Source organism: Neoarius graeffei, chromosome 9 (genome assembly GCF_027579695.1).
Source record: "Neoarius graeffei isolate fNeoGra1 chromosome 9, fNeoGra1.pri, whole genome shotgun sequence".
Classification (NCBI taxonomy): domain Eukaryota; kingdom Metazoa; phylum Chordata; class Actinopteri; order Siluriformes; family Ariidae; genus Neoarius; species Neoarius graeffei.
In genome coordinates this window covers 58,090,370-58,111,594 of record NC_083577.1, presented here as the reverse complement: position 1 = coordinate 58,111,594, position 21,225 = coordinate 58,090,370, and the positions used below count along the sequence as shown (strand labels likewise).

General features: G+C 42.2%; 1 protein-coding gene across 3 annotated transcripts; it reads left to right on the top strand.

Moving 5' to 3' along the window:
- Positions 1-53: 53 nt before the first annotated feature.
- uchl3 (ubiquitin carboxyl-terminal esterase L3 (ubiquitin thiolesterase)) lies at positions 54-20,734 on the top strand. 3 transcript variants are annotated; one of them, XM_060929921.1, is made up of 9 exons: positions 55-364; positions 546-557; positions 854-982; positions 9,519-9,675; positions 9,838-9,923; positions 10,034-10,081; positions 19,794-19,869; positions 20,030-20,088; positions 20,240-20,734. In XM_060929921.1, exons 1-9 carry the CDS (start codon positions 323-325, stop codon positions 20,321-20,323), a joined length of 693 nt encoding a protein of 230 aa, XP_060785904.1. In that variant the 5' UTR covers positions 55-322; the 3' UTR covers positions 20,324-20,734. The 3 variants fall into 3 exon arrangements, with proteins under 3 accessions (XP_060785906.1, XP_060785904.1, XP_060785905.1); XM_060929923.1 differs by lacking the exon at positions 546-557 and having other exon boundaries at positions 54-391; positions 866-982; XM_060929922.1 differs by lacking the exon at positions 546-557 and having other exon boundaries at positions 56-364.
- Positions 20,735-21,225: the final 491 nt, after the last annotated feature.

The window sequence follows — 21,225 nt, the reverse complement described above, 5'->3', positions numbered from 1 at the left end:
TAGCTCAGCTTTAAATTTCATAATAATAAACGTAGTAAGACTATATTATAAACGTGTAAAAAGCAGATACAGTTTATACAACCAATATTCAGCTAAGGTTTTCGCGCATTAGTGAACAGGGACTTTTATTTTTGAAGGATCTAGTAAATTGAAAACGGAAGCTTATGATTTGTGGTAGCATTCGCTTTACTACCATCCATAGGATTACCTGTTAGCCGTTAAGAAATCTGACGCTTGCACTAAATATATCCTCGCTGCATATCGAGGGCAAATTGTACCACTCTGTCACTGAAATAAATAAGTACTTGAAAGTTTAGTTGAAATGGAAGGACAGCGCTGGTTACCTCTGGAGGCTAATCCAGAAGTATGTAAGCTTTTCCTTTCATTCAGTGTGCTCGCTCGGTCGCCATTAAATTAATAAAATGATATATCGACTCAGTAATTTGGGCATTAAGATTGCAGTGAATCTGTACTTCAGCTCACGTTCTTGAGATTAAACTTGAGACTGTATTTGGGTTAATTGACTTGTTTGCTGTCTCTTCCAGGTAATGAACCAAGTGAGTAGGTGGCTTGATTCGGTTCTGGTCTTCTGCTAACCCACAATCAGGTGTAGTCAAAGAAATAAAGGTCTTTATTGAGGAAAGTTAAGACTCCCCATGGTTCTTCTTCTTCCTATTATTATTATTATTATTATTATATAGACCAGTCAGATATGGTGTGATAGCATACTGTCCTAGTCTTCTTCACGACCTTCACCATCACCGAAAGACACACATCCTGACTCATCACTTCTTCACCTCCCACTAAAATTCCATCTTCTTCCATCTTTCTGACGTCCTCTTATGTCTTGTAGTTTTTACGACAGTTGGGCTTAGTACCTAGCTGGCAGTTTGGAGACGTGTATGGCTTGGACCCAGAGCTCCTAACGTTGGTGTCAAGGCCTGTATGTGCCGTCCTGCTCCTCTTCCCTGTCACGGAAAAGGTACAACTCTATCGTCTTTAGACAACTTAAGCACTTTTACATGCTATCCCAATAATTTGCCAATTGATGTACGTTTGGACGACTCATATTAATGACTAATATTATTTACCAGCTGGGAGGTCCGTATCGTGAAATACCGTGACCGAGGTCTTGAGAGGTCACGGTATTTCACAATACGGACCAACCTTAAGGTGGTAAATGATTTATTTTTTTTCTTTACCAAATTCTAACAGGAAACGAGAGCGCCCGAAAGGGAAACCATATTTAGAACAAACCTGCTACAAGCTCGTTTTCGGCTTTCTCCTGAAATGTTTTCTTTTATTTCGTCTTCATCAGGGTAGTAAAACTCGCTTTTGCTGTGAACGCTGTCGTTATCGCTATCCATGCTGTAAAATTAATGCTATCATACTGAGAAATGCGAAAATAAATGTTGACAAAAAATTGCTACTATGTTTGTTGTTGTGAACAAGCGAGTCGCCAAAGATCCAGAACCGGAGTCTGGATCGTAGGATTTCGGACTGCTCGCGAGCCAGAGTGCATGATTTGACGGAAACCAGACTACGAAAAAAATAATTGCATATTATTCACTTTACAGTGTAATACTCAGTAGCTACTATCAGCTGTTCAGGAACTACAGTGACATGAATAAAATGCCATCATGTTTAAGAATATGATGTGCACTTGACAATACCTGTATACACTACAAATAGTTGCCAGCTCATTAAGCACACACTCGAATCCACCTAAATTCCAACAGGATGTGCCATGTGACTGTGGTATGTGTGAGTTTTACTACCCTGATGAAGACGAAATAAAAGAAAACATTTCAGGAGAAAGCCGAAAACGAGCTTGTCTCGTCTCGTCTCCTTCCGCTTATCCAGGGCCGGGTCGCGGAGGCAGCAGTCTGAGCATGGAAGCCCAAACTTCCCTCTCCCCGGACACCTCGGCCAGCTCCTCGGGAAGAACACCGAGGCGTTCCCAGGCCAGCCGAGAGACATAGTCCCGCCAGCGTGTTCTGGGTCTTCCCTGGGGCCTCCTCCCAGGGGGACATACCTGGAACACCTCCCCAGGGAGGCGTCCAGGAGGCATCCGAAAGAGATGCCTAAGCTACCTCAGATGATTCCTCTCAATGTGGAGGAGCAGCGGCTCTACTCCGAGCTCCTCCCGAGTGACTGTGCTTCTCACCCTATCTCTAAGGGAGCGCCCAGCCACCCTGGGAAGGAAACTCATTTCGGCCGCTTGTATCCGCGATCTTGTTCTTTCGGTCATTACCCAAAGCTCATGACCATAGGTGAGAGTCAGAACGTAGATCGACCGGTAAATCGAGAGCTTCGCCTTTTGGCTCAGCTCTTTCTTCACCACAACGGACCGGTAAAGCGACTGCATCACTGCAGAGGCTGCACTGATCTGCCTGTTGATCTCACGCTCTATCCTTTCCTCACTCATTAACAAGATCCCGAGATACTTAAACTCCTCCACTTGAGGCAGGACTTCACCAACCTGGAGAGGGCAAGCCACCCTTTTCCGGTCGAGAACCATGGCCTCGGACTTGGAGGTGCTGATTCTCATCCCAGCCGCTTCACACTCGACTGCAAACCGCCCCAGTGCATGCTGAAGGTCCTGGTTTGAAGAAGCCAACAGGACAACATCATCCGCAAAAAGCAGAGATGAAATCCTGTGGCTCCCAAACAGGATTCCTTCCGGCCCCTGGCTGTGGCTAGAAATTCTGTCCATAAAAATTATGAACAGAACCGGTGACAAAGGGCAGCCCTGCCGGAGTCCAACATGCACTGGGAACAGGTCTGACTTACTGCCGGCAATGCGAACCAGACTCCTGCTCCGTTCGTACAGGGACCGGACAGCCCTCAGCAAAGAGCCCCGAACCCCATACTCCCGAAGCACCCCCCACAGAATACCATGAGGGACACGGTCGAATGCCTTCTCCAGATCCACAAAGCACATGTGGACTGGTTGGGCAAACTCCCATGAACCCTCGAGCACCCTATGAAGGGTATAGGTAAAGGTATTGCGTGCTTGAATGATCCTAGGAGCTATGTTGTTGGGGGCATTACGCCCCTGTTAGGGTCTCCCAAGGCAGACAGGTCCTAGGTGACAGGCCAGACCAAGAGCAGTTCACCAAAACCCTTATGGATAAAAGACCAAGGACCGTGACGTCGCCCGGTATGGCGCAGCCGGGGCCCCACCCTGGAGCCAGGCCCGGGGTTGGGGCTTGTATGCGAGCACTTGGTGGCCGGGCCTTTGCCCACGGGGCCCGGCCGGGCTCAGCCCGAAGCGGTGACGTGGGCCCGACCTCCTGTGGGTTCACCACCCACAGAGGTAGCCGTAGGGGGCTGGTGCAGTGTGGATTGGGCGGCAGTCGAAGGCAGGGGCCTCGATGACCTGATCCCCGAACACAGCGGCTAGCTGTTGGGAGCTTGTAGTAGGTTTATTCTAAATATGGTTTCCCTTTTGGGCGCTTGTGTTTTCTGTTAGAATTTTGTAAAGAAAAAATATATATTATTAACCAACACTTTGGCCATCGGTTAGTATTTAAACGTAGGAATAGCAATACATATGTCTTTAAACATGGTATGATAGTTTGTGCTGGGTGTGCCGGTTCTGCTATCTTCCATCACCCTGGAATTTTTTAAGCACAACCACTTTAAGGGTTTACTGAGATGGTGTGAGAAACAAAAAAAAAAAAACTTGCAGTGATCTGCGATCAGGGTAAATGAAAACAGCTTGAGGATTACAGAATTTAAAGGTGAATGGCAAGAAGAAAGCAAGCAGACAAGTTAGTTATATCTAAGTTCAACATTGAAATACAGAAATTCACCTGAGAACATGACCAATTGAGTTTTTCCTGGAAGAGCTAAACAACATGCATGCTAAGAAATGTCCATGAAGAAACAAAGTGTGTCCCAAATAAGTGAAAGCATTAGAACTGAACCATTGAGGAGTGGAAAAGTTGGCCAGTTGGTTAAATCCAGATTCTTTTGAACAAATCCATGCTGATGCAAGAATCAGATTTTGGTGCAAGTAACGTGCAGAAATCCATCTGTTATCTGTAATCGTTTATCCTGTGCAGGGTCGCAAGCAAGCTGGAGCCTATCCCAGCTGACTATGGGCAAGAGGCAGGGTACACCCTGGACAAGTCACCAGGTCATCACAGGGCTAACACATACACCGGAGCACCCGGAGGAAACCCACACAGACACGGGGAGAACATGCAAACTCCACACAGAAAGGCTCCCGTTGGCTGCTGGGCTCGAATCCAGAACCTTCTTGCTGTGAGGCGATAGTGCTAACCACGACACCAACGTACCACCCATGGGGAAATCCTGTTTGGTATAAACAGTATGGGCCAGTGATGCTAGGGTGATGATGTTTTGAAACGTTTTCCTGGCACACAAAAAGTTCTCTGATACCCACAAATGAATGTGTTAGTCGTCTTCCATTAATCTTTTCATAGCTATATTTGATACATACTATGATTCTATGGATCATATTGTGATGTATTGTCACTGACTGGTTTAAAGAGCATCATGGCAGGTTTTCATTTCTTCATTGGCCTCAGTCTCCAGATCAGTCGTCTTCTTTATAATGAAGTGGAAAGACACATTTAACATTCATGCAGTTATCTAAACAGCCAATCATATGGCAGCAGCCCAATACATAAAATCATGCAGATACAGGTCAAGACCATCAATTAATGTTCAGTTTAAACATCAGAAAAGGGAAAATGTGATCTTTGTGACTTTAACCATGGCATGGTTATTAGTACCAGATGTGCTAGTTTGGGTATTTCAGAAACTGCTGATTTCTTGGGATTTTCACTCAACAGTCTCTATCATTTACACTGATCAGTCATGGCATTAAAACCACTGACAGGTGAACTTACATTGATTATCTCATTACAGTGGCTCCTGTCATGGGGTTTGATATACAGTGGGGCAAAAAAGTATTTAGTCAGCCAACAATTGTGCAAGTTTTCCCACTTAAAAAGATGAGAGAGGCCTGTAATTTCCATCATAGGTATACCTCAACTATGAGAGACAGAATGGGGGGAAAGAATCCAGGAAATCACATTGTAGGATTTTTAATGAATTAATTGGTAAATTCCTCGGTAAAATAAGTATTTGGTCACCTACAAACAAGCAAGATTTCTGGCTCTCACAGACCTGTAACAACTTCTTTAAGAGGCTCCTCTGTTCTCCACTCGTTACCTGTATTAATGGCACCTGTTTGAACTCATTATCAGTATAAAAGACACCTGTCCACAACCTCAAACAGTCACACTCCAAACGCCACTATGGCCAAGACCAAAGAGCTGTCAAAGGACACCAGAAACAAAATTGTAGACCTGCACCAGGCTGGGAAGACTGAATCTGCAATAGGTAAGCAGCTTGGTGTGAAGAAATCAACTGTGGGAGCAATTATTAGAAAATGGAAGACATACAAGACCACTGATAATCTCCCTCGATCTGGGGCTCCATGCAAGATCTCACCCTGTGGGGTCAAAATGATCACAAGAACGGTGAGCAAAAATCCCAGGACCACACGGGGGGGCCTAGTGAATGACCTGCAGAGAGCTGGGACCAAAGTAACAAAGGCTACCATCAGTAACACACTACGCCGCCAGGGACTCAAATATTGCAGTGCCAGACGTGTCCCCCTGCTTAAGCCAGTACATGTCCAGGCCCGTCTGAAGTTTGCTAGAGAGCATTTGGATGATCCAGAAGAGGATTGGGAGACTGTCATATGGTCAGATGAAACCAAAATAGAACTTTTTGGTAAAAACTCAACTTGTCGTGTTTGGAGGAGAAAGAATGCTGAGTTGCATCCAGAGAACACCATACCTACTGTGAAGCATGGGGGTGGAAACATCATGCTTTGGGGCTGTTTTTCTGCAAAGGGATCAGGACGACTGATCTGTGTAAAGGAAAGAATGAATAGGGCCATGTATCGTGAGATTTTGAGTGAAAACCTCCTTCCATCAGCAAGGGCATTGAAGATGAAACGTGGCTGGGTCTTTCAGCATGACAACGATCCCAAACACACCGCCCGGGCAATGAAGGAGTGGCTTCGTAAGAAGCATTTCAAGGTCCTGGAGTGGCCTAGCCAGTCTCCAGATCTCAACCCCATAGAAAATCTTTGGAGGGAGCTGAAAGTCCGTGTTGCCCAGCGACAGCCCCAAAACATCACTGCTCTAGAGGAGATCTGCATGGAGGACTGGGCCAAAATACCAGCAACAGTGTGTGAAAACCTTGTGAAGACTTACAGAAAATGTTTGACGTCTGTCATTGCCAACAAAGGGTATATAACAAAGTATTGAGATGAACTTTTGTTATTGACCAAATACTTATTTTCCACCATAATTTGCAAATAAATTCTTTAAAAATCAGACAATGTGATTTTCTGGATTTTTTTTTTTCTCATTTTGTCTCTTAGTTGAGGTATACCTATGATGAAAATTACAGGCCTCTCTCATTTTTTTAAAGTGGGAGAACTTGCACAATTGTGACTGACTAAATACTTTTTTGCCCCACTGTATTTGGCAGCAAGAGAACAGTCAGTTCTCAAAGTTGATGTGTTGGAAGCAGGAAAAATGGGCAAGTGTAAATATCTGAGCGACTTTGACAAGGGCCAAATTGTGATGGTGAGATGACTGAATCTGAGTGTCTCCAGAATGGCACATCTTGTGGGGTGTTCCCGGTATGCAGTGGCTAGTACCTACTAAAAGAGGCCCAAGGAAGGACAACCAGTGACAGGGTTATGGACACCCAAAACTCATTGATGTGCATGGAGAGAGAAGGCTTGCTCACCAGGTCTGATCCCACAGAAGAGCTACTGTAGCACAAATGGCTGAAAAAGTTAATGCTGGCTATGATAAAGGTGTCAAAACACACACTGAATCACAGTTTGCTGTATATGGGGCTGTGTAGCTGCAGACCGGTCAGAGTGCCCATTCTGACCCCTGTGTGCTGCCAAAAGCACCTACAATGGGCATGTTGGCATCAGAACTGGACCATGGATCAGTGGAAGAAGGTGGCCTGTCCTGAGGAATCTCAATTTCTTTTACATTCTGTGGATGGCCGGTAGGGTTGGGTATCGAAACCCAGTTCTGATACGATGGGTATCTACTGGACCAAATCACAACACAGATTTCAGTGCCTCATTTTGTTGCCTCTTAAATGCCTGAGCTATCGATTGAAATATTTGTTCTTTGGTGCTCCGAAACGGACATTACTGGCAACATAAGCATCACTGCACCTTTTGTGCCATCGTTAGTTACCATTACATTTTTACCAGAGAAAGAAAATATATTTCCGCAAAAGAATTGCTAGAGTTTGTAGAATGCAAACAATTCCAACACACAATTTATTTTGCTGCTGTTCTTATTACTGTAGCTGTTATTTAGTGTTAAATTATAGTAGTTGGGTTAGGTTTTATTTATGTGAATTAACCTCCTAAGGCCCAAGCTGTTTTGTTTTTTTTTTACATGCATTTTTTATTTCTCTTTGCTATTTGGGCTTATTAGAACCTGATTAGAATAAAAACTAAGCATCATCTTTTGATAAGATGTACTTTTAGAGAAAAAGTATGTCCACAGATGTGGATTCTTGTTACGAATTTTCATAAAGTGCTGTCCACGCATGTGACCGCTAAGCCCTAGGAGGTTAATGTAAATTTGTGTTTTTGCTTTTATTTCTATGTTTAAGGGTTATAATATTATAATTTATTTTTATTATTAAAGTTAAAATATTCAATTTGAAGCTCAAATTTGCCTTAGAAATATAAAAAAAGCCATTATTTAATGTTAAGCTTAAATTTGTTCTTTTAAAAAGATTTAAAGTATTGGTTCAGACACTGTTTAGGCACTGACTGGCACCGTTTTAAAAGTATGGTTTTAGCACTGGTATCGGGGGGGGACAGTATGTACTATGGGAAGAAGGCAAGCCAGCGAAGGCAGTATAACGTTCTGCTGGGAAACCTTGGGTCCTGGCATTCATGTGGATGTTACTTTGACACATACCACCTACCTAAACATTGTTGCAGACCAAGTACACCCATTCAAAGCAATGGTATTCCCTCATGGCAGTGGCCTCTTTCAGCATGATGATGTGTCCTGACAAACTGCAAAAATTGTTCAGGGACATGATTTAAAAACTTCAAGGTTTTGACTTGGCCTCCAAATTCCCCAGATCTCAATTCAAGTGAGCATGTGTGGGATGTGCTGGACAAACAGGTTCGATCCATGGAGGGCACACCTCACAACTTGCATGACTTGAATATGCTGCTAAGGTGCCAGACACCGCAGCACACCTTCAGAGGTCTTGTGGAGTCCATGCCTCGACGTGTTAGGGCTGTTTTGACGGCATAAGGAGGACCTACACAATATTAGGCAGATGGTTTTAATCTTATTGCTGATTGGTGTACACAGAATGGTAATAAAATGAACTGTGTGTGTATGCACACATTTTAAAATATTTTCCAAAATATAAAATAGGGTGGCACGGTGGTCTGTCACCTCACAGCAAGAAGGTCCTGGGTTCAAGCCCAGTGGCTGACAGGGGCCTTTCTGTGTGGGGTTTGCATGTTCTCCTCGTGTCTGCGTGGGTTTCCTACGGGTGCTCTGGTTTCCCCACACAGTTCAGAGACGTGGTTAGGTTAACATGGGGCGGCCTTGGACTGAAGTGCCCTTGATTTAAGGCACATAACCCCCAACTGCTCCCTGGGCACTGTAGCATAGCTGCCCACTGCTCTGGGTATGTGTGCTCATTGCTCAGTTGTGTGTATGCACGTGTGTGTGTGTGTGTGTGTGTGTGTTTTCACTGCTTCAGATGGGTTAAATGCAGAGGATGAATTTCACTGTGCTTGAGTGTGCATGTGACAAAGGCTTCTTCTAATTGCATACTAATTTTCCCACCTGATCAGAGAAATATGGGCCAAAATGTTTTATTTGGGTCTATCCTTTGATTTTGCAGGATGGCCGATTTCCCTCCCTTTCTTATAACCTACTGTAGTTATAAGAATACACAGTAGTTTTCTACATTGAATCACCCTTCTATAGTGCACACGTGGCAGGAGGATAAACTGCAGATCATGTTAAATAGTCCTTTTCCAGGTCAGACAGGTGTCACATTGCCTGAGCAGAATATTCAGAAGATATTAGGCAGTTTAGGTTTCAGCTGACTGACATCCTCAGAGAGGGAGAGATATATTGATTGATTCCAAAAACTATTCAAAAATACTCTGTTTACCGGTTTGGCAGAAACACAGGGGCAGTTTGATCAAAAGAGCACCACAGTGTTGTCATAACATTCCAGTTTATTTCTGTACTTCAGGGTATGATGTGATGGATTGAACTGGAAAATGAAAATTTGATATTAAATGCACAGAACTGTATTTAGAGTTTGTCATGGCATATGCACACATTTGAATGCAAGCTGGTGTGTGATTCAGTGTGTTAATGATGGATAAGAATTAGTAAGGATGGAATTGCTAATTTCCTGTACATATTTTATTTTTACAGTATGAAACATTTAGACAGGAGGAGGAAGCAAAAATTAAGGCACAGGGACAGGAGGTGTCATCAGACGTGTACTTCATGAAACAAACTATCGGAAACGCATGTGGCACAATAGGGCTGATTCATGCCGTAGCGAATAACCAAACACACCTTGAATTTGGTAAGCAATTATTTCCTGAGCTATTAAAGTGGAAATTGTGTTAAGGTTTTCAGTTTGCATGTATTCCAAGTATTTAGTTATTATTGATACATTTTGTTTTGGATTATATTCATCACTTAATATCTGATTATAGGTTTACTCAGCATTATCTTTGTTTTGCAGAGACTGACTCACCACTGAAGGTGTTTATTATGCAGTCCTCTAAGATGAGCCCCGAGGAGAAAGCAGCCTTCCTAGAAAAAGATGAGGTGGTTTAAATATTGTGTATTGTTGTCAAGAGACACTGAACTAATTCAGTAACATGTTGGTTTGGTGTTTGACATTGTCTTGTGAACTTTTTTTATTTGGTCTGTTTCAGAGTATCCGTGTAACACATGAGTCAAGTGCTCAGGAGGGACAGACAGAGGTTGGTTAAATCCTATGACAAGTTGAAGTTGTGACAGATATTATCTTTTAGTCACCTGGACTGTAGATGCGTAACAAAAGGAAAAATCAACAAAAAATAGCAGTAATATTTGGGCTGCCACAACAGCTTGAGTGGGCCTTGGCACAGGGTTTTACAACTGTTCTAAAACATCCGACCACTAATACATAGGTGTTCAGTCGGCTTGAGATCTGAAGGACATAGCATATGATTTACAGTGGTGCTTGAAAGTGTGTGAACCCTTTAGAATTTTCTGTATTTCTGCATAAATATGACCTAAAACATCAGATTTTCACACAAGCCCTAAAAGTAGATAAAGAGAACCCAGTTAAAAAAATGAGACAAAGATATTATACTTGGTCATTTATTTATTGAGGAAAATGATCCAATATTACATATCTGTGAGTGGCAAAAGTATGTGAACCTTTGCTTTCAGTATCTGGTGTGACCCCCTTGTGCAGCAGTAACTGCAGCTAAACGTTTCCGGTAGGGATGTCCTGATCCGATCACGTGATCGGAAATCGGGCCCGATCACATGGTTTCAGACTCGATCGGAATCGGGCATTGCCTCCCGATCAGGGATCGGATATATATCTATATAATATATTCTCATTTTTAACACATCAATAGCTATGCGTTGGCACAGAGTGAGACCAGACCTCTTGTCTCAACACAGCAACATCAACGCGTGCGGCATGACATCACTTTGTAGCGGAGACGCTATTGGTTATTGGCTGCCTGTTGCCGGCAAAGTTGAACACGGAAGCAGTTCGAAGCGGAAAGCAAAGCATGAGATCATTTTTTTTTTCGTTGGATGACAAAAGAAACGGGCTCAAACCTGAAAGGGTAGAAATGCTTGTTTTCATCAAGAAAAACGTTCATTTCCTTAATTGAAATTACTGTACACCACTGTGAAATGCGTTCTTAAAAGCAAATTACCGGCACTGTGGCACTTTATTTTTTTTTTAATTTGTTTACATTCCTGCCAGGTATTTTAAGGTTATTTTTTTAATTTGTTATTTATTGTTCAAACTGCCTCACGCAAGTGCTCTGTTTGCTAACGGAGTTGTTGGATGTTAAAATAAGGTCTCATCTCATTATCTCTAGCCGCTTTATCCTTCTACAGGGTTGCAGGCAAGCTGGAGTCTATCCCAGCTGACTACGGGCGAAAGGCGGGGTACACCCTGGACAAGTCGCCAGGTCATCACAGGGCTGACACATAGACACAGACAACCATTCACACTCACATTCACACCTACGGTCAATTTAGAGTCACCAGTTAACCTAACCTGCATGTCTTTGGACTGTGGGGGAAACCGGAGCACCCGGAGGAAACCCACGCGGACACGGGGAGAACATGCAAACTCCACACAGAAAGGCCCTTGCCGGCCACGGGGCTCGAACCCAGGACTTTCTTGCTGTGAGGCGACAGCACTAACCACTACACCACTGTGCCGCCCGTTAAAATAAGGTGTTAAATAAAAAATGAGGAACATCCTGGATCCGTTTCTTTCCTCGTCTTTATTTTTTATGGATTATAAGAAGTATCGGATCGGGACTCGGTATCGGCAGATACTCAAAATCAAATGATCGGTATCGGATCGGAGGGCAAAAAAACCTGATCGGGACATCCCTAGTTTCCGGTAACTGTTGATCAGTCCTGCACACCGGCTTGGAGGAATTTTAGCCCATTCCTCCGTACAGAACAGCTTCAACTCTGGGATGTTGGTGGGTTTCCTCACATGAACTGCTCGCTTCAGGTCCTTCCACAACATTTACAGTGGGGCAAAAAAGTATTTAGTCAGTCACCAATTGTGCAAGTTCTCCCACTTAAAAAGATGAGAGAGGCCTGTAATTTTCATCATAGGTATACCTCAACTATGAGAGACAAACTGAGAAAAAAAAATCCAGAAAATCACATTGTCTGATTTTTAAAAAATTTATTTGCAAATTATGGTGGAAAATACATGGATTAAAGACTTCCGTCGCTACGACAGATTTCCGTCAACTGGGAGCGCTAAAGGTCAATAATGAGATTGATGCAGATCCGAGGAAGAAAAAAAAAAGGGGGGTAGGCCCATAGGTCTGACACCGATGTGATTTAGAACTTCACCAAGCTGCTGTGATTGCCTGTTGTTGAACCCTTTCTTGTGCTATGTTTGAGTATATGTAAAGGAATAAGTTGTTGCGCTATATAGGCCTAAATAAATAAATAAAGCCTCCGCTACTGTCTAGTCCCGGGGAGGCTCGGCGTAGGCCACTGATGAAACTATTTGGCTGTCCTACTACTAGGCAACTAGGTTACTTGTCTACTACTAATACTAGGCCTTTTGTAGTAGTAGTAATAATGATATTTGCCTATTGAAAGGTGATCAGGTGAAAAAGTTGAAGCTGCAGCGAGACCTATGCTATTAAGCCTTTTGTAGGTTAAACAGGCTTCGGCAGACAATGTTCTGGAAAGGCTGTGTTTTTCTTTGGTTTGATTAGCCTACGATTTAATCTTTAAACATTATGGTTTCAGCAGTTCGCTTAAACATTGGAGGCTGCAGAGTCGGGCTGCAAGATTTCCCAACACTTGTTTAAGATGCCAAACTTCATAGTAAGGAGAAAATAATTCCACAGTATTTAGTGCCTCGTCAGTCTCAATTAATAGTGAAGGACCAACGCGAATTAAGTGCCAAAAAAACATCTCGTAGGCCTATATTTTACATTTTCAAAAAAGTCCGGAATTGGAAGTCAGTCAGTGGAGTGTAATGAAGTGTCTCATTCACTAAGCACAAAAGGTCAGAAAACAGTGCAGAAAACAGCTATTGCTTAAATAGGCTACTAATGTTTTACATTAGTAATTTAATGTATGTGACAAATTCATTGATTAAATAGATAAAGAAGTGAATACTCCGAAGCTCAAAATTCAGGAAAGTGGCTCCGGTGTCGCAAGTGCACAAGAACAGTTATTTGAAAGTTAACCTAATGGATTTGCTCGTGCGATTTCATGAAGAACCAGGACAATTGGCATTCGGTGAAAGATTCACACCTATGACTCATTATATTCGCGCGCGCCCTCTCGCCCACTGCTGCTTCATTTTCCTGATTTACGCGTGTCTGAAGATGGAGTTTTCAGAAATCTCCACTCTGCCCCGAGTTTGCAAAAGTAGCTGTTTTCAGTGACTGAAACCTCCATATAGGTGTGAATGAGAGGTGTAACCGAATAAATAAATATGCGTCTTTTTTATCCGGCTACATGTAGGCTATCACTGCACAAAGCCTCTAATGTTGAAATGGTAGTAATATTTGTTAAAATAATAGTAGGCTAATTTCCACATTAATCGGTAAAATGGCACAAGGGATGTGATGGGGGGATGGCTGTTTTATAAGGGGAATGATTTGAGATTTTTATTTCAGAAGGGGGATGCCTCCCCCTACATCCCCCCCCCCCCCCACTCAAGTACTGCGTATCCATCACTAGAGCGCGTCAAATTACTTTCGGTTTTGCCAGCATGGACGCATTTCTTTTAAATGAAGGCACAGATGTGTCAGACATCGACAAAACGGTAAAGAATAAGTGGAGATGGGCTTGGCTAAATGAAATGGGCGATAATGGCAAGCCATTTAGTTCATGGTGCAAAAAGATGAAAATGGCACGTGTGCTTTTGTGTAGTTTGCCATAAAAAAAAAAGTCTATGGAAGCAATGGCAAAAAACTAGATGCCTTTGGCTTCACTGCGAAGAAGCAGAAAAAGTGAACTTTCACTTTACTTTTCTTGCAAGTTCTTTCTGTTCCACTCTTTTGAAAGCATGGTTCAAGTTCGACTGCACTTGCACTTTTCTCTTAACCACTGTTGTGCATTACTAAAGTATTGTTGAAATAAATTTGCACTTTGCGCTGAAAACTTGATGTTTCATCATTTATAGCCAGTAATGACAATGGTAAAGTCTTGCCTTAGCTTTAGTCATTGTTAAAATTATGTAAATGTACTATAAGTAGGGGCCGAGGGGATAATGGACAACACGGCGTTTAAAATTTGACGCATCGCTGATGTGGTAGGGGCCAACGACATGGAGCTTTTTTTTTCAGTCAGATGATGATTTTTTTTTTGCTTTAATCCATGAAAATAAGTATTTGGTCAATAACAAAAGTTCATCTCAATACTTTGTTATATACCCTTTGTTGGCAATGACGGAGGTCAAACATTTTCTGTAAGTCTTAACAAGGTTTTCACACACTGTTGATGGTATTTTGGCCCATTCCTCCATGCAGATCTCCTCTAGAGCAGTGATGTTTTGGGGCTGTCGCTGGGCAACACGGACTTTCAGCTCCCTCCAAAGATTTTCTATGGGGTTGAGATCTGGAGACTGGCTAGGCCACTCCAGGACCTTGAAATGCTTCTTATGAAGCCACTCCTTCGTTGCCCGGGCGGTGTGTTTGGGATCGTTGTCATGCTGAAAGACCCAGCCACGTTTCATCTTCAGTGCCCTTGCTGATGGAAGGAGGTTTTCACTCAAAATCTCACCACACATGGCCCCATTCGTTCTTTCCTTTACACAGATCAGTCGTCTTGGTCCCTTTGCAGAAAAACAGCCCCAAAGCATGATGTTTCCACCCCCATGCTTCACAGTAGGTATGGTGTTCTTTGGATGCAACTCAGCATTCTTTCTCCTCCAAACACGACAAGCTGAGTTTTTTTTTACCAAAAAGTTCTATTTTGGTTTCATCTGACCATATGACATTCTCCCAGTCCTCTTCTGGATCATCCAAATGCTCTCTAGCAAACTTCAGATGGGCCTGGACATGTACTGGCTTAAGCAGGGGGACACGTCTGGCACTGCAGGATTTGAGTCCCTGGCGGCGTAGTGTGTTACTGATGGTAGCCTTTGTTATTTTGGTCCCAGCTCTCTGCAGGTCATTCACTAGGTCCCCCCGTGTGGTTCTGGGATTTTTGCTCACCGTTCTTGTGATCATTTTGACCCCACGAGGTGAGATCTTGCGTGGAGCCCCAGATCGAAGGAGATTACATGGATTAAAGTTTTCCGTCGTGTGACGGATTTCCGTCAACTGAACTTTCCCAAGGCTAAATGTGAGGTCGGTGCTGATCCGAGGAGAATTAAAATGACGGGTGGTTAGGTAGAGATTGGGTTATAACACTGATGTGTTGCAACACCATCAAGTATCAGCAGGGTTTATTTAACTTTTTTGTTTTTGAGCCATGCTTTGTGTCGTTCATTTCCTATGTTTGATCATGTTTAAACGTTCGCTGTCTACGGTGCGGCATTAAAAAAACATGCGCTGTCAAATTTGGCAAAATACATTCCCATGTGCTTGGCGTGCTTGTGTCTGACCATTTCTGTTTTGTATTAAATTAAATCTTGCCAAAATGACTTAGTTCAAACTTGGACATACAGAAATAGAGCATGTTAAAAAAACCTGAAAAAATAAACCCCGGAAAGCCCGCTCCTCTGCTTCAGCCAGACTTGAAGACCCGACGGTGCAATGCTTGCAGACTGTCAGAAGTAATTTGACCTAAATTTATAGCTAACAAATCAGCAGACGCCCCAACAATTATTATTTTCGTTAGGCCAATGTGTAAGGTATGTTAGAACCGTGCCTTATAGCCTACGTTATATCACAATTTAAAGGACATTTGAGGAGTTGGAGGCTGCGAGCGCAATGATGTTCCGACATGCGCTAAACTTTATTCCCTGAAAATCATACACCAGCGTTCAATGCCCCAAACAGTCAAAATGTCTAGAAGACTATGGTTAAATAATAATCATAGCCTACTAAGTTAAATTACGTCAAAACATCTGTTTCTGGCCTATGAAATGATGGAGGAAAATGAGAACGAACGCAAAGTAGATAGCAGCCAACTTCACGCAATCTTTTAGGTAACTTAACACTCGTGTTGGCCACAATATTTCTCTTAATAAAATCTTGAATTGTTTTTGAAGTCGTATTCAACACAAAGTAAGGTCAAACCCCAATTTTAATTTAAGCGAAGATCCAAACTTTTTTCTATATTGACGTCGAGCTCAGAGGAGCATGTCATTCTGCTTTCGGTTTCGGCAGCATGGATGCGCTTTACATGAAAGAAGGCACTGATGTGTCTGCCATCGATAAAGGTGTAAAAAAACAAGTGGAGGTGGGCTGTATGAAATAGGTGAAAACGGAAAGCCATTTAGTTCATGGTGCAAAAAACTAAACATTCCAGGCACTTGCATTTGTGTGGTTTGCCACGCAAAAATAATATACGGAAGCAATGGAAAGAAAGTGCTGTCGCGCCATCAACTGGAAGCCAGCCACAAGGCCAATGTAAGGGGTCTTCAGCACACCGCTTCTTTACCAGGAGCAAGTCTCACCTCAACGGAGGTCAGTCCATCTATGGTTGATCGTGTCTGTGCACAGAAAATCGTGTCTGTGCTTTTATAGCGCAGCATGACCTGCCGTTGACCATATCGCAGTCACTGGTCGATTTGATGCGATCGGTCTCGGAAGACAGGGGCGCCCTCTCTAGGTTGTCACTGTCAAATGCTCATGCCTCATATTTTGTGCACGCATGGCATTGCTGCACAATTCAAAAAAGAATTGTCTATGAAGCTGCAAACAAAAATGAATATCTCAAAAACGAACAATGGTGAAGAATCACTCAACAATAAATTGAATATATTAATCCATTAATTAATTGATAAAGTTATCAGTTCTAAGTTAACCATTCTCAGAATTTCATCGAAATCCACCCATACCCCCCCCGTAGAATTTCATCAAAATCCACCCATAAAAAATAAATACTTTTTTGCCCCACTGTAGATTGGATTAAGGTCAGGACTTTGATTTGGTCATTCCAAAGCATTAACTTTATTCTTCTTTAGTCGAACGACTTGTGTGCTTAGGGTCGTTGTCTTGCTGCATGACCCACCTTCTCTTGAGATTCAGTTCATGGACAGATGTCCTGACATTTTCCTTTAGAATTCGCTGGTATAATTCAGAATTCATTGTTCCATCAATGATGGCAAGCCGTCCTGGCCCAGATGCAGCAAAACAGGCCCAAACCATGATACTACCACCACCATGTTTCACAGATGGGATAAGATCCTTATGCTGGAATGCAGTGTTTTCCTTTCTCCAAACATAACGCTTCTCATTTAAACCAAAAAGTTCTATTTGGTCTCATCCGTCCACAGAACATTTTTCCAATAGTCTTCTGGCTTGTCCACATGATCTTTAGTAAACTGCAGATGAGCAGTAATGTTCTTTTTGGAGAGCAGTGGCTTTCTCCTTGCAACCCTGCCATGCACACCATTGTTGTTCAGTGTTCTCCTGATGGTGGACTCATGAACATTAACATTAGCCAATGTAAGAGAGGCCTTCAGTTGCTTAGAAGTTACCCTGGGGTCCTTTGTGACCTCGTCGACTATTACACGCCTTGCTCTTGGAGTGATCTTTGTTGGTCAACCACTCCTGGGGAGGGTAACAATGTTCTTGAATTTCCTCCATTTGTACACAATCTGTCTGACTGTGGATTGGTGGAGTCCAAACTCTTTAGAGATGGTTTGATAACCTTTTCCAGCCTGATGAGCATCAATAACACTTTTTCTGAGGTCATCAGAAATCTCCTGTTCGTGCCATGATACACTTCCACAAACATGTGTTGTGAAGATCAGACTTTGATAGATCCCTGTTCTTTAAATAAAACAGGGTGCCCACTCACACCTGATTGTCATCCCATTGATTGAAAACACCTGACTCTAATTTCACCTTCAAATTAACTGCTAATCCTAGAGGTTCACATACTTTTGCTACTCACAGATATGTAATATTGGATCATTTTCCTCAAAATGATCAAATATAATATCTTTGTCTGATTTGTTTAACGGGGTTCTCTTTATCTACTTTTAGGACTTGTGTGAAAATCTGATGATGTTTTAGGTCATATTTATGCAGAAATATAGAAAATTCTAAAGGGTTCACAAACTTTCAAGCACCACTGTACATTATTTTTATTCGCATTGAACCATTCAGTGATACCTCATGCTCTGTGGATGGGGATGTTATCATGCCGGAAAAGACCATTCCTGTCATCATTATAGCATAACAGTGATCAGTCAGAGGAACAGTTCATCAGGACAGATGTTCCAAAACTATTATCCCCTTCACATAATCGGTATCATCTAGACCAGGGATTCTCAACCTTTTCTACTTTAAGGCCCACCTATTCATACTTGTAATGAGTCTGAGCCCATTAAAAAAGATCCCCAGTTATTTTGGCTCGTCTGTTCTATTAGAATCTAATAATCTATTGTAAAGTGTATTAATGGGATGCAACATCACTCCCTGTTACAGATGGGAGTCCAGGAGTTAAATAAATGCAGTAAAAACAAACTGGTTTTAGTTGTAGGTATTGTATTTATAGCTGTATGGATGTGCCAGAAGCCAAACCATGTATGCAGGGCATTCTCAGTCAAAAGGGATTAATAATCCAAAAGTGGAGTCTGGTCCATTAACACAAGAACTTATTACCATGTTTGTGTTCAGCAAACAAGCAAGTTATTAAAACCAAGAAGTATACTCAAAAGAAGTGGGTATAGAAACCACTCAATGGGATTAGATCCTTACACACTAAAAAAGAAGGATTTTCCTACGAGTTGGAAATTTATCCATCCGTTGAGTTCCCCAACATCTCAAACTGCCTGGTGCTGCAGACATTGTTCTATACGGACAAACAGATGAAAACCTGGAAGAGCATGGAGACAACTTTTTACATGCGGCTGGGTTAAAGATCTGGTGATCAGGACACTACAAGATAGAGGGTGGTAGACGGATCTAAGTGCAGGAAGAGTGTTTAACTACAAGATAGAGGGTGGTAGACGGATCTAAGTGCAGGAAGAGTGTTTATTAGCAGGTGTAATATTTTACAGAAACAAAGCAGAATATTTAAACAGCATTATAAACGTGGCTAGAAACAAATGTGATAATGATACTTCACAAAACCTCTGTGAAAACAGCTTCTGTATCTATGCGTGCTGATTGCGCTCAAATCAGTATCAGATGTTTCCCATAATGATTGGGTCGCAAGCACGCGCACAACATGCTCTGTGAGTGCGCGCGGCCGCTTAAGCTGCGCCAGACTCAAGCGGACAAAGGCGTGACAGTCAAGTGTTCACCTGTTGTGTGAGCACAACTTTTAGCTCACGTGTATATCGTCATCAAAAGGCCTCATTTTCATTGATAACCCATCGCAAAGCATCACAAGCTGTAGTGTGACCGTAGCTTAATGAGGCAGATGCGACGCCAGATGCAACCCAGCAATTGTACCCTACTACGAGGAAAAATTGGCTTCAACTGGGGGGGGGGGGAGAAATCGCGGCCCATTGGTTGAGAAACACTGATCTAGACCGAAGTATCATATGAATATTCTTTCTTTATTTGTATCTTAATAATATATATATTTTTAAGTTTGTCACCCTGGGGCAACCCTGAAATGTTCTATGTAAAACCATAAGACGTGGTTTCCCTGTCATAAAAGATTGTAGTCTTGAATAAGGCAAATAAGGTGCACTCTATATCTTATAATGCTAAAAAGCATTTTTTTTTTAAACTGATGGAAATATCATCTCCAGAGTGTGTGGTCACATGAGATGTATATAGCCTCATGATAAACAATCATGGTTAATCTCTGTTTCACATAATACACATAAAACAGGCTCCAAGTGTCGATGAAAAGGTGGATTTGCATTTTATTGCCTTTGTGAATGTTGGAGGACATTTATATGAGTTGGGTAAGTAATTGATCATATTCATTTACAATTTTTAAAATGGTATTAAATAGATTAGAGCTTATCACTGAACACTCCACAGCCACATGTTTCCTATTGTGTAATTATACAAACTATGATAATGGATATGAAAATGTTAAGCAATTCGTTTGGCTCTTTGCAGATGGCCGGAAACCTTTTCCAATAGCTCATGGGAAAACCACAGAGGGCAGCTTCCTTGAGGTAAATATATCTGTCCATATATGCTTTCCATAAAGCACTGTTTCTGTATTGGGAACAAAAAACCCTCATTATTCAGCTATTCGGATAGTCGTGTGGTGGAGGGAGAGTTTAGGTTTTTGTTATTTCAAACTTTTATCGAAATTGTTTGCAGGATGCTGCAGAGGTCTGTAAGAAATTCATGGCACGTGATCCTCAAGAGCTCCGCTTCACTGTTGTGGCTCTCTCCAAAGCATAAAACACTCTGCTGCATTCTGTTTACTCAAGAAGAAACTGCCAGCCATTCGCAAGTGTTCGACTGTTTGCATTCTTACTTGGCGGATTACACCTTTGATAAAATGATGTGCTAATATTTTGCTGCATATTTTTTTTGACCTGATGTGTCATTAAGAAACACAAAAAGGAATTGAATGTGTCCATGTATGCATTTATAGTCTTTTTTTTAAATGATGTTCAATTACTACATGACGTTATAACTATGCCCTTTCTGCTGTGTCCTACATACTGACACATCTAAATTAAATTAGACTTGAATTAAGTAGTGGTTTCTGTAAACTGCAAAAGAATGAATCCTGTGTGTAAAACATTCTCCAGAGATATTCTCTTTCCTGATGCACAGAATTACATTAAAGGTTAAGCTCTTTGTAAATGTTGACTTGTAGATTTGTCATGACCGTTTTTCTGATGTTGGTGTATGCTTTTGAGAAGCGTTTGAAAAGCCTTGCCTGGACTTTTTTACAGTTTTAAACTGTCCATTGTCTGTGAGGGAGTGCCCACTCTAGCTGACAGGATTGAAACCTGATGTGGTGATCTGCTGTTTTAGCCCATCTGCCTCAAAATTCAAGGTGTTGTGCATTCTGAGATGTGTTTCTGCTCACAATGGATGTGAAGAGTGGTAATTTGAGTTATTGTAGCCTTCCTATCAGTTCCAACCCTGTCTGGCCATTCTCATCTGTTCTCTCCCTCTCTCTCCAACACATTTCCTCCCACAAAAAAAATGAATGGCTTTCCTCCTTTTTCACATCTTTCTGTGTAAATTATAAACTGCTGGGCATACAAATTCCAGAATAGTTTCTGAAATACTCAGACCAGCCAGTCTGGCCACTGAGGTCCAACCCCCCCCCCCTTCTGATTTTTGGT

Coding starts and splice junctions, on each gene's coding strand:
- uchl3 (XM_060929923.1), top strand. CDS start 323: ATGGAAGGACAGCGCTGGTTACCTCTGGAGGCTAATCCAGAAGTATGT. Junction 392..865: donor AGCTTTTCCTTTCATTCAGT/GTGCTCGCTCGG, acceptor TTTTTACGACAG/TTGGGCTTAGTACCTAGCTG. Junction 20,089..20,239: donor CAGAGGGCAGCTTCCTTGAG/GTAAATATATCT, acceptor AATTGTTTGCAG/GATGCTGCAGAGGTCTGTAA.